This window comes from Hyperoodon ampullatus, assembly GCF_949752795.1.
Source record: "Hyperoodon ampullatus genome assembly, chromosome: 2".
Classification (NCBI taxonomy): Eukaryota; Metazoa; Chordata; class Mammalia; order Artiodactyla; family Ziphiidae; genus Hyperoodon; species Hyperoodon ampullatus.
Window position 1 is genome coordinate 114,156,137 of NC_136915.1, and position 14,383 is coordinate 114,170,519.

At 55.9% G+C, this 14,383-nt stretch overlaps 1 protein-coding gene across 1 annotated transcript; it reads left to right on the forward strand.

Moving 5' to 3' along the window:
* Positions 1-1,174: 1,174 nt before the first annotated feature.
* Positions 1,175-5,595, forward strand: EFNA4 (ephrin A4; the record flags this gene model as incomplete). Its single annotated transcript, XM_079725045.1, is given in 5 exon segments — positions 1,175-1,287; positions 3,727-4,022; positions 4,432-4,500; positions 5,059-5,108; positions 5,112-5,595. Coding segments are annotated over 5 exon segments (630 nt in total). The 3' UTR covers positions 5,214-5,595.
* Between the last annotated feature and the right edge of the window lie 8,788 nt (positions 5,596-14,383).

A 14,383-nucleotide genomic window follows, 5' to 3' on the forward strand; every position in this document is an offset into this window, starting at 1 on the left:
GCGCGCCTCGAAGTTTGTCTGCTTAGGGAAGGAGGGTCTCCCCTGTCGCGATTCCAGATCTGGCCGCCAGGAGACGCTGCGCCTCAGATGAAGACAGGATAGGGAGGGCGAGAGCCCCAGGCTAGGTCAGCGGGTGTCCCTGGGATGCTCGCGGCTTGTTTCTGCCCAGTCTGAGATGACCTTCTGCACAATCCAGTACCACAAAGGGCGCTGTACGCCCTCTGCCACCCCCAGTAGCCAAGTTCTCGCCCCCAGCGCTGCGCGGCCCCTTGGCGGCGACCATCGACAAACCGGCCAAGTTGTTGGACTCGCTGTCCCCACCCTCTAACCAGCGGCTGGGAAAAATGGAACTAGCTGGCATTCTCAGAGCCCCGGAGCCGGGGCGGGGCGCGGCGGCGGCTCCCACGATTCCAAGGCCGCGCACCTGCCTCTCCCCTCCCCCACCCCACCTAAGGGTTCGGGAACAGAAGTGCTTTGTATGGGCCGCAACCACCTCATTACTTCGTCTTTGAGACTATGACCTTCGTTCGCCCAGAACGAAGGTGTGGGGCGGAAAGGGACAGGGGCCAACCCCAAGGTGGACATCGAGCTCGCCATCTGAGGTTCTTTAAGGGGGGGTGGGGGTGGGGGGTGGTCCCAGGAGGCGATTTGTCCCTTCCCCTCGCTATATCCCTAGATGTGCAAAGAAAAAGGAGCAATGGTGCCTAAGATGGCTGGACAACTTCGTGGATCCTCTCCCGTGCCTCACTTGGCCTCTTTCTGGGCAAAAGGCGTGGGCCCATATTTAAATCTTCCAAAGATTTAATAAGGCTTTCTACCCTGTACCAATACAGACACGAAAGACACGACCTCCCTAAAACAACTCCTAGACAGTGGAATACGTCCCTCCTCGCCGCCCCCTTGAAACGCGGTCTAGCCTCAGCAAGAGTTTGCCTAAGCTGGCGCGCGCGCTACAGCGCACAGAAGGTTAACAAGAGTTGGCTTTGAATGAAGAGGCGGAGACGCGCCCACATTGGTGGAAAGTTATCCAGGGGCGTGGCCTGTGAGTCTCAGCACCCCACCCCCCTTCCCGCAAGTCCCCCCCCCCACCCGCACTTTGTACCTTTCTCGGCGCGACTGCGAAGCGGGACGGGCCGGGCCCGCCCGGGCCAGAGCAGACCAGACCCCGGGGGCGATGCGGCTGCAGCCCCTGCTGCGGACTGTCCTCTGGGCCGCGCTCCTCAGCTCCCGTCTGCGAGGGGGCTGTGGCCTCCGCCACGAGGTCTACTGGAACTCCAGTAACCCCAGGTAGCAGGGCTGAAACCTGCGGGCTCCGAGCCGGGCCTGCGCGCTCCCGGGCCGGGCGCGCGCCCGACACTCGCACTGTGCGCGGCGCCGCCTGGACCCGGCCGCGCGCCGGGGCTCCTTTGTTTGAGCCGGCGGGGGAGGAGGGAGGGGCGAGGCGTGCCCGGGGTCCCCCACCCCTGCCCGCACCCGTTGGGGGGCGAGAGGGGGACCCCAGCCCCGAAGGCAATCGGTGGGGTCTCGGAGCCGGCAGCCGAGAGACCTCGGCCTGCACTCCGAGTCCCGCCCCCCTCGCTTCTCTCTTGGTGATCCCCAGCCTCCCAACGGCCCAAGCTGGGGCCGGCGGACTTGCGGCGGGGGGGCTTTACTCTTGTGAAAGAAGGTTACTCTCCTGCTCGCTTGGCCTTCCCTTTGGTGCTACTCTTTCTCCTGATCTCATTCTGTAACTCTGCTTTCATCTCGTCATTATTAGTCCTATTTCTGTGCAGTCTCGGCCCTGCCCTTCTAGCTGAATCACCTTTAGGCAAGTCGTTTGACCTCCCTAACCTCAGTTATCTCATCTGTAAAATGGGCTAATAATGCCTAGTACCCTGGGAAGTCAGGCGGACTAACTGAGGTCATGTGTGTGAAAGAGGTGCAGGCTGCACAGATATAAACTATTATTTATTTCTCTCTCCTGAGCTGCCTGCCTTTGAACGTCGATATTTTTTCCTGTTTCCATCCTCCTCCCCAATTCTCCCTGCCTCCCTCCGCTTTCTCCATCTGTTTTTCTTTCTGATTTTCACTTAAGACAATCTGTGACGCCGTTTGTTCACTCACTAACATTTTTTTTTTTTTTTAATCAGATTTTGACATCTTTTTAATTTTATTTATTTATTTATTTATGGCTGTGTTGGGTCTTTGTTTCTGTGCGAGGGCTTTCTCCAGTTGCGGAGAGCGGGGGCCACTCTTCATCGCGGTGCGCGGGCCTCTCACTGTCGCGGCCTCTCCCGTTGCGGAGCACAGGCTCCAGACGCGCAGGCTCAGTAGTTGTGGCTCACGGGCTTAGTTGCTCCGTGGCATGTGGGATCTTCCCGGACAGGGTCACGAACCCGTGTCCCCTGCATCGGCAGGCGGATTCTTAACCACTGCACCACCAGGGAAGCCCCTCACTAACATTTATTAAGCATGTACTCTGTGCCGGGATCTGTGCTATGGTGCTGGGGGTTAGAGATAAGACCTAGGCTCTGCCCTCTGGGAGCCCAAAGAACCCCTGGGCCAGCAAGCTTCGGGACAGGTCATTACAATACCAATGCTGTGTGATAAGAGCTATTGTTGTCCTCCAACTCTGAATTCCTCACTCTCTGTTCTAGACCAGTGCTTCTGCATCACTTGGAGGTTTTGTTAAAAATTCAGGTTGCTAGCCCCTAACCCTGAGGTTTCTGGCTCATTCATTCAATCCACAAATATTTGTTGAGCGCTGTCCTTGTGCAAGACACTTTTCCAGGCACTGGGGATGCCGTGGAACAAAACGTACAAAGGCCCAGCTTGTGTTCCAGTAGGTCTGAGCTGAGCCCAGGAATCTGCATTTCTAATCAGAACTCCAGATGCAGGTGGTCTTAAGACCACCCATTGAGAGACAGTTGGGGGCCTTTCATAAGTCAAGTTGGACTCTGTGTATGGTGGGGATGCGGGGGGAAGTGATTCATGCTCTATTTGATGCTGGAGGGGGACAGCATGTCCCAGGTTTTCCCACCTGTACTGGCTCCCCCAGGCAGGTGGAAGGGAGTCCTGAGGAGGCCAAAGATTGGGAGATATGTGGAGGGGGCTCCCCTCTTTGTATGGCACTTGATTGTCCTGGCAAAAAAAAAAAAAAAAAGTGAGGTTCCCACCATCCACTCTCTCATTTTTTTTTTTTTAACTATGGCATTCTTTTCAGCATTGAATTGAGGTCTTAAAAGGCAAGCCTTCCTCTTTATGCATCTGTTAATGAGGATATTGTTCCCAGGCTCCATCTCTAGTCTGTGACTGCTCTGTGGGCCCAGATCTGTGCCCCTTGCCTCTGTGCCCCAGCTTCTTCACAGCAGCCATCCACCTAACATTTATCAAGCACAGGTGCTACACCAGGCCCTGTCTTGGGCACTAGGGCTAGATAGGTGGGTGGCAGCTCCCACCCAAAAGCTAGGGTGTAGTGAGTGGCCTTCTCACATTTGGGCCATGTGGTTATAGGCACTGCAGTCCCTTAACCTCTCTGAACCTGTGAATCGGTTACCTCATCCTTTTCTTGCACTCTGTCTCGCAAGAGGTGTCAGTCTGGAGAACTCAGGCCTTCCTAAGCTGCTCCCTCTCCAGCAGGTGGGGGATTGGCTGGTGGGGACCATTGGGAAGGGGTATCTCTGACCCTTGTGCCCCAGGTATGCCGTGCCATGAGCCCCTCCGCCCTCACCTACCTTATGCCTGCAGGCTGCTTCGAGGAGACGCCGTGGTGGAGCTGGGCCTCAAGGATTACCTAGACATCTTCTGCCCACACTATGAGGGTCCAGGGCCCCCTGAGGGCCCTGAGACATTTGCGTTATACATGGTGGACTGGCCAGGCTATGAGGCCTGCCGGGCCGAGGGGCCGGGTGCCTTCAAGCGCTGGGAGTGCTCCCTGCCTTTCGCTCCCTTTGGCCCCGTTCGATTCTCAGAGAAGATTCAGCGCTTCACGCCCTTCTCCCTCGGCTTCGAATTCTTGCCTGGAGAGACCTACTACTACATCTGTGAGTGAAGATGGGCACACTGGCTGCCTCCTGGGGAAGGTGGGGAGGGGAATGGGGCTACCTGCCATTGCCAGCAGTCAAGGCAGAGATCCTGAGGGGTGGGGGAATGAGAGGACTGGGAAGGAAGGCTAGGCCTAGGAGGGGGGGAGTGGGCAGGGGGCCTGAGTCCAGGACCGAGTAGGGGGACATCTAGAGTGAACCAATAGAGAGGAGGGGAAAGGAAGAGGAGTCAGGAAAGAGGACATGAGTAGGGTCACAGATGGGGGCCTGGCACCTAGATGCGGCCCCCAAATAAGGAAAAGCTTTCCAGGGAACTGGAGAGAAAAGAAGCTGGGAGGGTTTGAAACAGAGTCTGAGGCATGCAAACTAGCCTGTGCTAACTTCTTCCTCCCAATTTCCCACCACCCAGCAGTGCCAACTCCGGAGAGTCCTGGCCAGTGCTTGAGGCTCCAGGTGTCTGTCTGCTGCAAGGAGGACAGTGAGTGGGTTGGGGCAGGGGAGCAACCCTTCTGGCTAGTGTGGGGCCCTCAGGAGTGAGGGGAGGAGTGGGAAGAATCTGGGGGCATCAAACTCTGAGGAACCTCTTCTCCCCCCATTTAGCCTGTGGGAGCCTCCCCTACACAAAGGGAATGGCATCTCCAGGGGCAAGGCTGTCCAAGGCCTTAGCTGAACTGGTGGTCTCTAATGGCAGCTGGGAGGAGACGTGGAAGTTGGGGCTTAGAGATGATGAGGTGGTAGATTATGGGAAGGGATTGGCCAGTTCTGGAGACCCCTTAGAAAGGGGTGGGAGTGAACAGGTAATGGGGAGAGCAGGAAGGAGGCTGCTGAAGCAGGAGGACCCATCAATGCTATACCCCCTCCCCCTCACAGAGCCTGAGTCAGCCCATCCTGTTGGGAGCCCTGGAGAGAGTGGCACGTCAGGGTGGCAAGGGGGGGCCACTCCCAGCCCCCTCTGTCTCTTGCTGCTGCTGCTGCTCCCAATTCTGCGTCTCCTGAGAGTTCTCTGAGCCAAGCGGACCCTTCCTGCCACCCCCAGGAACCAGAGCCCTCCCAAGACTTCCTGGAGGAGGGCCCCTGCCCCCTACCTGAGCTGGGAGGGCCAAGCCAGACAGACAAGATGGAATAGTGATGGGGGAGGTCAGAGGGTCTGGGGTGACCCTTCCAGGTGCCAGCCTCCTCATCACAGGCTGAAGAGGAGCTGCAGGGGAGCTGCAGACAGCCCTGGGCACCCTGGAACAGAGGCAAGACAAACATAGGGTCTCTGTCAGCTGCTTTGATATTCTCATCCCATCCCCCAGGAAGACTGGGATTTGATGGGATTGGATCCTTGAGCCTGCTGGGGGCCAAGGCCGAAGACCTGGGGACAGGTGATTGCTGGACCAGGTCAAGCAAGAAGCCCAGTGCCCTGTGGGTCTCTTCCCTGGGGCAGCACCTTTCCTCCCCAGGGGGTCACCCACTTGTCTTCTGTGAAGACGGACTTGCCACGAGGTCGAATTTCATGCCAATTTGTATTTTTATAAGTGTCTGGACCAAGCCTTCAATAAACCACCCATCTTTTTGTTGCTTTCCCCAACCTACTGCCCTCTGGCTCCTTCCCTGACACCGGGGGGTGGGGGGGGGGGACTCCCTGCAGCCTCTGCTCTCAGCTTGGCTTGGCCTGACCTCCCTGCCAGCTGTGCCCAGACCATCCATGCCAGGCCTCAGTAGGCACCCTCTGGGCAGTGTGGGGTGGGTGCCAGCAGCAGCTGTGGAGCTTGGCACCTTCTACCACCTCCCTAGCTGGCTTCCTGTGCTGGGGAGGGGACAGGTGCTCCTGATAGCCCACCCACTTGGGGCACTGCGGAAGCTGTGGTAGCACCAAGCAGGGCATTGGGGCAAAAGCAAGGGGTAGTAGAAAGACAGCACCTGGGTTTCAGAATGCCTGGGTCCCTGAGAGCTGGGCGTCCCTCCCCCTCCCCAAGGGCAGTCTGGGCGGTGCCTGGCCTAGAACTGGGAAGGTGGGGTCAGATCAAAGCCTTCTTCCCCAGCGGCCTCTTTGTTCTTCGCTTTTATGAGGAGGAGGAGGTGGGGCCGAGGAGGGAGGGTCCCCTTTGCTCTCAGCCTCACTCTGTCTCTTCCACCTCAGGCAGGCAGAGGTGGCAAGGCTATGATCCACCCCAAGACTAACCGGGGTCCTCTTTCTGAACGGTGTCCTGGGTGCAGCCAGGGAAGGGGTGCTCCTTCCCCCGAAGCTATGCTCTACCCGCCCCGGTGCCCCACAGTCTGCACTGGCACCATGCCGGCCCGCCTGGCACCCAGCCAACGATCGATAGGTGGATGTTGTGCTGATTAGCTCGGCGGGGCTGCGGCGGCTAGAGGCGGCGTGTGAACATGCGCGGGGGGGGGGGCGCCGCGGAGGGTGCTGGGGGTCCAGAGACTGACAGACCAGACCGAAGTGCTGGAGACTGCGAACCGCTGCCCCACCCCCTTGCACACCTGGGTCGGACCCCGGTCCCTCTGGGTTGGTTCCATTGCTCTGGCTGAGGCCTGGGATGGAGGACAGCGCCGCGGACGGAGCATACATGAGTGGACCCTCCCGTCCCCCATTCAAGGCCACTTTCATAAAATGCTTTGTCTGTAGGTACGTGTGCCTGCGTGTCAGGGCCCTCACCCCAAAACAAGATCCTTAGCGGGGGCGAGGGGCTGGAGTGGAGAGAGTGAAGTCTGAGCTGAAGCATGAACTATGAGCTCGGTCTTCTGGTCCTGAGTTCGAGTTCAGTCTCTACTGTCATCCAGGAGGGTGTCTCTATGTCGCCTTGGAAACCGACTGTACTGCTACCTCCGCCCCTCTCCGGCGAAAGCAGAGGCGGCGCAGGCCGGGGATGACTGGTTAGCCTGGCACTGAGGAACGTGCGGGTCACATCCTGCTCCCAGCGGCCCCAGACACCCTCTCTTCGCGGACCAAGCCGGGCGCGCTCGCTCTCGAGTCTGTGGCCGGCGCGCGGATCCGCCGCTGATAACGCATGTGCGAAAGAGACGCGGGGCCCAGTCGGCTTTCCCCGGCACTCAGACACACGCCCTCACTCTCAGGCAGACGCGCGCACTTGACACAGACACACACCGTCCCCGGCCGCCTAAGCTCCTTGCAGGTGTTAAGGGTGGACACCTGGGCAGCCACGCACTTGACCTGGGGGCGGGGGGGGCGGTGAAAACTTAGGCCCGCCGGCCGCAGGCCTCAAGCCAGCCCCTCCCTACACTCACTTTCCTTACAGCCTGGGCCCTGTGCGGACAACTGTTTCAGTCCTGGGGCGCGTCTCCAGCGAGGGCCAGGTCCGCTCATGGGACCTAGACGGGCTGAAGGCTCTGGGCCCTACCCATGAGAAGTCCTCGAGGCGTGCTCCGGGGCGCGGTGCCAGGAGGCTGGGAGACCTGCAGGTTTTGGGGAGTCACCGATCTCCCCAGAGCTCAGCGGTGCTAGATGGCCAAGCTAGTCTTTTCGGAACGATGCAAAATCTCCCCTCATCTTTGCATCACTCTATCTTGCTGTCCCGAGATCCTGAGAGCTCGAGTCTCCGACCTGGATCCTGCTCCGCACTTTCTGGGGTTGCAAGTCTTTCCCTAGAGGCTGAATCCTGGAGTTTTGGTCTTTTTATGTGACCCCACCCTCTTTTCTTCTTCCCTTTCATTAATCCCTTCCTTCCTTTCCTTATTCATTCATACAGCAAATTGTGAGCTCCCAGCGCGTCCTTCTTTCAGTCGGCCACACCAGCTGGGGTCGTCGGGGGATCCCCAGCGGTGACGCAGTTGGAGAAGGGCACTCTGGCTTTCCAAATAACCAATAGAATCCCGGGGCCTGGGGCATGAGGTCATCAGTGGTGATGCCCATTGGTTCAGGCCTGGACGAGGAGGGGGTCCCCATAGCAACCGACGGTGCGTCCGAGCGTAACCTGGAAAGTGGTCTTTGCTTGTGCTTCAGCAGCAGCTTGGGTGGTGCTTGGGATGCGGGCGGGGAGGCGAGGGTGGAGCCCTGTTTCCCAGGTCCTCCAGTCCTAGCCCAACCAAGCTCTTATTTTTCTTGAGATCATTTTTCTCACTCAAAGTAATGGGCAGTGCCACTTAACCCAGGAAGGTTAGGAGGGGAGTATTGGCAACAGCGTTGGGGTATGCCACCCGGAATGTTAATTATGAGCTCCTCGCTTTCATCTGCATATCGTCTGAGTCTCATTTGCATTCTCTTCATTTAAGGTCAAATTGGGCAGACATCACATCCCCAGCTTTGTTGCCTGTCTGTATCCCATATCTATCCCTTAGCGGCTCTCTAATCTACCTCTCAGTTGTCCAGTTCCTTACCCCACCTCTCCTCCCAGCCTCCGGTCTCTCCAGGGGTAGGAAGGGGCACAGCCTAGCTAAAGGAGAAAGGATAAGAAGGCTGCCTCTCCCTCTGGATGTTTGATGACAGATGGGGAGGGCTGGTCTGTACTGCCTAGAGACTAAATTGGCAAAGCAAATGGTGGGGGGAGGTGCCCCGGGCTGAGATGAGGGTCTCCAGGGCCAAATCACCCACATGCCCGACAGGGTACTGGAACTAGGGATGCCTGCTTCCAGCAAGGGGTAGGCCTGCCCACCTGTCTGGTGCCAGGGCAGCTTCCTTCCTCCAATTAAGCACTAATGAGGTGTCATTAACCCTTACCTTGCCTGCCAGCCCTCAGGTGGTACTCAAATTCATGGTCTCACACTGAGCAAAGAAGGAGAAAGGAGGGACTTTGAGGAAGCTAAGAGGCAATAGGGTCAGGGGACCAGCAGACAAGAAGGTGGGACCAGAAGCCTGAGTAGCATGCACTGGTTATGCTCTGTGTGCTTCTGAGGGATTCTAGGCATGGGTGTCTCACTATCTGAATGCATTTATTCTTCTGTTCATCAATTCAACAATTATTTATTAAGCACCTCACCTATTCCTATTAACTAAATACCAGGCTGCATGCTAGATGCTGAGGATATACACTTGCATAAGACAGGATCTCTTCCCTTAAGGAATCTTCAGATTACTCTAGAAGACAAACTGGCCAGCAAATAATTACAATACCAAGTGCAAATGCAGTTATGGAACTGTGCAGAAAGTGCTATGGGAGCACAGGGAAGATGGACTGTCAGAGAAGACCTGGGTTTTGAAGGACAAAGCTTATGGCATGGAGGAGTGGTGTAGAACTAACCATGCTTGTGTGTTTGACTCAGTGTATGGGTCCATGTTTAGCTGTGTTTTCAGTACTGCTGGTGTCTGCCCTCCCAGAGCTGTATGTTTTGCATCTGTGTGTATGTGTGTGAGTGTGTATGTGTGTCTGGATTTTCTGTGTCTGGAATCCCTTCTCCCGAATACACATTGTGGTTTTATTACAGATCAGTGTTTGCTGTGAAGCTCTGGCGCAGATTAGCCTGAACCTGCCCAGCCCAGGGGAGGGGAAGTGGAGAACTGATGTTGGCTCTTTGGGAAAAGGTGGGCAGGCACCATTTTCACACCTTCGGGCCCAGACCCTTGACACCCCAAGTAGCAGCAGGCTAGCCAAGGGAGGCAAGGGCTGGGCTACGGCCTGGGGTGTGCCCAGGCCATTGCCCCCTCTGCCCCTGGCTCCTCACAGGAGACGTGGAGGTTACAGCCACCACTCCCCACCAAGATCTCGGGCCCCCTCCCCCAGCCTGTTCCTCTTCTGTCTGTGGAGGAGTAGGCCGGCTCAGGCCTGTCTGCTGGCTCTCTCCCACTGGGAGCGGATCCTTTCCAGGGGACACGAGAGGGCTGGGGAATGCTAGGGCCTAGTGGGAGGCCCCAGGTACTCCACCCTGGCCCTGTGCAGCTCTCTCCAGCCTGGATTCTCCCCACCCCGTCTGGGGTGCCACTTCTCTGAGTTTTGCCCAGACATAGCCATCTTTGTCAGGGAAGCGCTCAACCAATAGGCAGAGGGTAGGGGCTAGAGCTCTGGCAGTGAAGACTGGCCTGGGGACGGGTGGGGTGAGGAGATTGTGCTGCTACTCAGAGACTCTACCCCAATTCCTCTGTCCCTTTGCAGCCACTTGCTAGAAAGCTAAATTTCGGTGGCAGGAAAGAGAAGAGACTATGGATCTAAGGAGAGTTTTAGGAGAGGCTCTGGGGTCTGAGAAGAAGGTCAAGGACCCCCTCCTTTCACACTGTCAAGGATGTGAGCTTCTTTTTGGCTGTAACTTCTCCTCCCCCTCATTCTATCTAATCTTTTCCTATCCCATCCCTACTCCCCAAGCCCAAGGTCACCTCTCCCACTATGATAGCTATTAAGAGAAGTTTGGAGATGGGGAGGAACAAACGAAAAAGAGAATCTGAAGCTATTATCCTGGGCAGACCTCAGGATAATAATGATGATGAGGCCTCCATCAATCAAGCACCTTGTGGGTCCTAAATTCTGTGCTAAGTGCTTCCCAGACATGGATCTTAATCCTCATAACAGCCAACTCTTCGAGGGTGTTATCATCCCCATTTTATAGATGAGGAAACAGTCTCAGAGAAGTGAGGTGACTAGCACAGCCAGTGAGTGGTGGAAATGGAATTCGAACCGAAGCCCATCCTGTTAACTGCCAAGCCCAACTGCCTCCCTCTCAGCTTTTCTAGAAGCACGTTCAGAGGATGCACACGCACCTCCATTGTAACACTCCAGAGAAGCCTCTCCACCTCAGGCTTCTGAGCTTGCTGGACTCATTTGAGGGATCAGGGCATGACTAGAATCAGAGGTTATGACACCTTAACCCCACCCACCAAGCCCTGCATTCTAATTTCCTGTGTCCTGGACCACACATCAGAGCACCATGTAGCCGTGCTGACACACACATCACACTTGGAAGTCAGAAGATACGTGCATTGCCCTCCTTGTTAGCACCCAGGGTCCCGTGTTAGGACCACGCCAACAGGCTGCCTGCACTGGGGCACACACATGGGCCCTGGGCGAGGTGCGGAACCTGTGAATATTTCATGTCTGGAACTGGTGACTGCCTCTCCCTCTCACAGGCTCCTTGTTTATTTGTTTAATGAATTATTTATCCATGGCCCCCCTTCCATTCTGGCCTCCCCCTCCCCCAGGCCCTAGTCTCCATGATTTATTGAACACAGCTTGGCTCTGTGGTTGCCACCCGATGTCAAGGGAGCTGCCTTGGGTCACACAGCCTGAGTACTCCCTCTGCTCTTGACCTGTTCAGCTCCCTGCTTCCTTGGCCCCAGGGGGAGGGGTGGGTGGGGTAAGGCACCACATTCAGAGAACTCCCAAGGGCCTGACTCAGTGCCCCTGGAGAGAACATGGCAGCCAGCAGCATACTGGCAAGCCTGAGGGTCAGAGGGAAATGTAGGCAGAGCCTGCAGGAGAGGAGAAAGAGGCCTGAGGCCCTAGAGAAAGAGGATCAGCCCCATGGAGAGAACCCCAGCTTCCACAGAGGCCCTCACTCTGCAGAGGGGTGTCATTCAGGGCCCAGGCCTTAGAGTGTTTCAAACTATAGATTGTAACTGACTAAGGGTGATACAATCAAGGAATCAATTTTCTGGGTCTTAACGAGCTTTGTACTTTATTTAATAAATTTTTAAGAATAGAACAGAAGAAAAATATGAGTGCATCTTCTGTAATACTGGTAAGTATTGCTTCATGAAACATTATTTCAGTTATATGTGAATGTGTGTGTGTGTGTGTGTGTGTGTGTGTGTGTACTGTATTGCAAATGCAAAATATACATCTTATTGTGAGTCACAGTCAGGAAAGATTTGAGTCACTGTTATAAACAGAGGCCCTAGGCCCCATTAATGGAGGCCTGGGTCTTTCCATGACCCAGATGCCACAGAAAGAGGCCTAGGCCTCAGATCCGGTTCCAGGCCTGTAGACAGTGGCCCAGATCTTTCTTACACACAGAGACCCAAACCCTAGAGAAGTCCAGACCCCATGAATAGAGGCCTATTGACAGGCCTAAGCATTACAGCTGGAAGCACATATCCTATACTCAGAACTGCCACATACAGGTGTGCGGTTTGTGCCTGGCACAAAGGAGCCACCCAAGAAGTAGTAGAGGCGATCAGCCCAAGCTCCCTCACTAAGATAGAGAGACACATAGGGCCACCTCCCACAGAAGGAAGCAGCACCTTTGTTTTTGCACAAAGGCACCTCTTGCCAAGAGATGAACCCTAAGGACTGGGTCTGCCTAGAGGGGTGGTTTTTCTAATTCACCCAAAAGCCCAAATCAGCCAGCACCTGATTTAGATAGGGGCCCAGATAGACAGAGCACCATATCCCATAGACAGAGGCCTAGGCTCTATAGAGAGTGACTCAGAACTTAAAAACCAGAGGCTTAGACCCCATAGAGAGAGCTGCTTAAATCCTGGAGAGAGAGCTCCAAACTGTAGAGAAAAGAACTCAGTTATTATTGAGCAGGGGTTGGGGGGAGCATGCTGGATTCTAAAGAGGAGTATCTGAGCCTTACAGAAAAGGGCCCAAATCGTTAAGTGGGACCCAGATTCTATAAACAGGGCTTCTAAAATGGAATTTAAAGTCCTAGGCCAAACCAGGAAGCTCCACTCCCTATGAATATGGGCAGCCTCCCTGCCAACTGTGGGCCCAACAGAGAGAAGGCTCCCTTTGCAGAGCAGGGATGTGGATAGGCAGGGAGGAGGCTGGGATTTGTGGCACCTGGAGTAGGCAGGTCAGCATCATTTGGGTGAAACAAATCTCCCTGGGGGTGAGGAGTCTAGGGGGAGGGAGAGCTGTTTGCAATGTCCCCCATTCCCACCCCAAGGGGCCTAATTTATTTTCTGGCTTCTGAGAAGAGAGAGATCTCCTGGGGTGAAGAGGAGCCCAGAGAAGACAGAGCCTGCTCTTGCCTGGCAGCAGCTAGGGACAGGGCTTTTTCTCGTTGGCACTGCCCCTCCCCCAAACCCAGCAGCTGAGGCCAAATTGTGGTCAGGATCCCTTTCCCGCCAACAATAAGCAGATAAAGAGTGCCTGTATGTCCTCTCTCCTGCAGTAAGAAGAAAAGAGCATCATGCCTGTCACCCTGGGCACAGGTGGTTGGATTGGTTTCTGAGAGTCTGGTCTGAGACCTGGTCCTCCTGATCACGCTTAATCTGAGCCTCTCCAAAAAAGGGGATGAGGGGTGGATACCCCCTAGGTCCGGATTCTAGACCCTTTCCCTCAACTTCTACTTCATAGGAAAAGAGAGAAGAGGAGAGTGCAGAGCTGTGTGTGTGTCAGAGTGTGTGCATGGTCTTGTGTGTGAGTCACTGTGCGTGTGTCTGGGTGTGTGCTCCTAAGTCTCTGTGTACCTAACCCCTGTATTTCTACAGATCTCTAGTTGTCTGATAGTGCCTTTACCTGTGTGTGTCTCCGAAGGGTTATCTGTGTGTGTGTCTGTATGTCTGTATCAAATGCCTGTGTTTCTATGTTCTCTGCCTCTGGGTGTCTGTGCCTTTTCTCCTGAATGTGTGAGTGTAATGTCTGTGCCTGGGTGCCACTGTGAGGACAGTGACTATGGTGAGAGCTGGAATACGAGGTGCTCTGCCTGCTGCCCTCTTGTTAGCATCTGTAAGAGTAGGAGTGAGAATGCCTGGGGACACCACTGGCTGAGCTGGGAGGGGGCTCTGGTTGAGTGTGAGTCAAGAACCCTTTGTAGGTGTCCCAGGGAAGCCTGTTTTGCTATAGATGACTCTCCTTGGTCCCTCCTCTGCCTTGGGCCCTGGCCTGCTGAAGGCCCTTCCAGCACCCAGTACTGACATTCCTGGGGGCTGAGTTACTCTACACTACCTCCAAGAAAAATAAGCCACCTGCTCAGCTGGGGGCTTCAGGTCAACAGCTGTCAGGTCCTAGGCGGAAGCTGAGGGCTTCTCAGCCACCCTCTAGAACCCACCTGACTCCTCATGCACATGGGAAGAGGGGCATAAAGGGAGCAGAGGACCAGACTGTTCAGAAAGGAGGGGGGCCTAGTTCTACTTATTAAGGGGTCCTGGACCTCCAGCTTCTTTTCAAGTCTCCTTCGCCCCATCCCAGAAATGAATGTTCACGGGAGGTCAAGATCCCTGTCTTGGCCTCCCTAATTCTTCTCCTGGGAACTCCAGACTGGGGAGATGAAGGCCCAGGGCCGGCGGTAGCAAATTAAACCTAAGAGTGAGAGGCGAGTAGCGCTCCGGTTGTTCCCGAGGGGGCAGCACGGGCCTCACCTCCCACGCGCCGCGCGCGCTCCGGGCCCGAGCGGGGCGGGGCCTGGCGGGAGCGCGCCAGGGGCGGGGCTTCAGGGGCGCGCCCGGGAGGGCGGAGGGAAGGGCTGGGGGCGTGGCCTAAGGCTCTGGGGTCGGCGGCGGCGGCAGCAGCAGGGAGCTGGGAAGCAAGAAGCCGGGA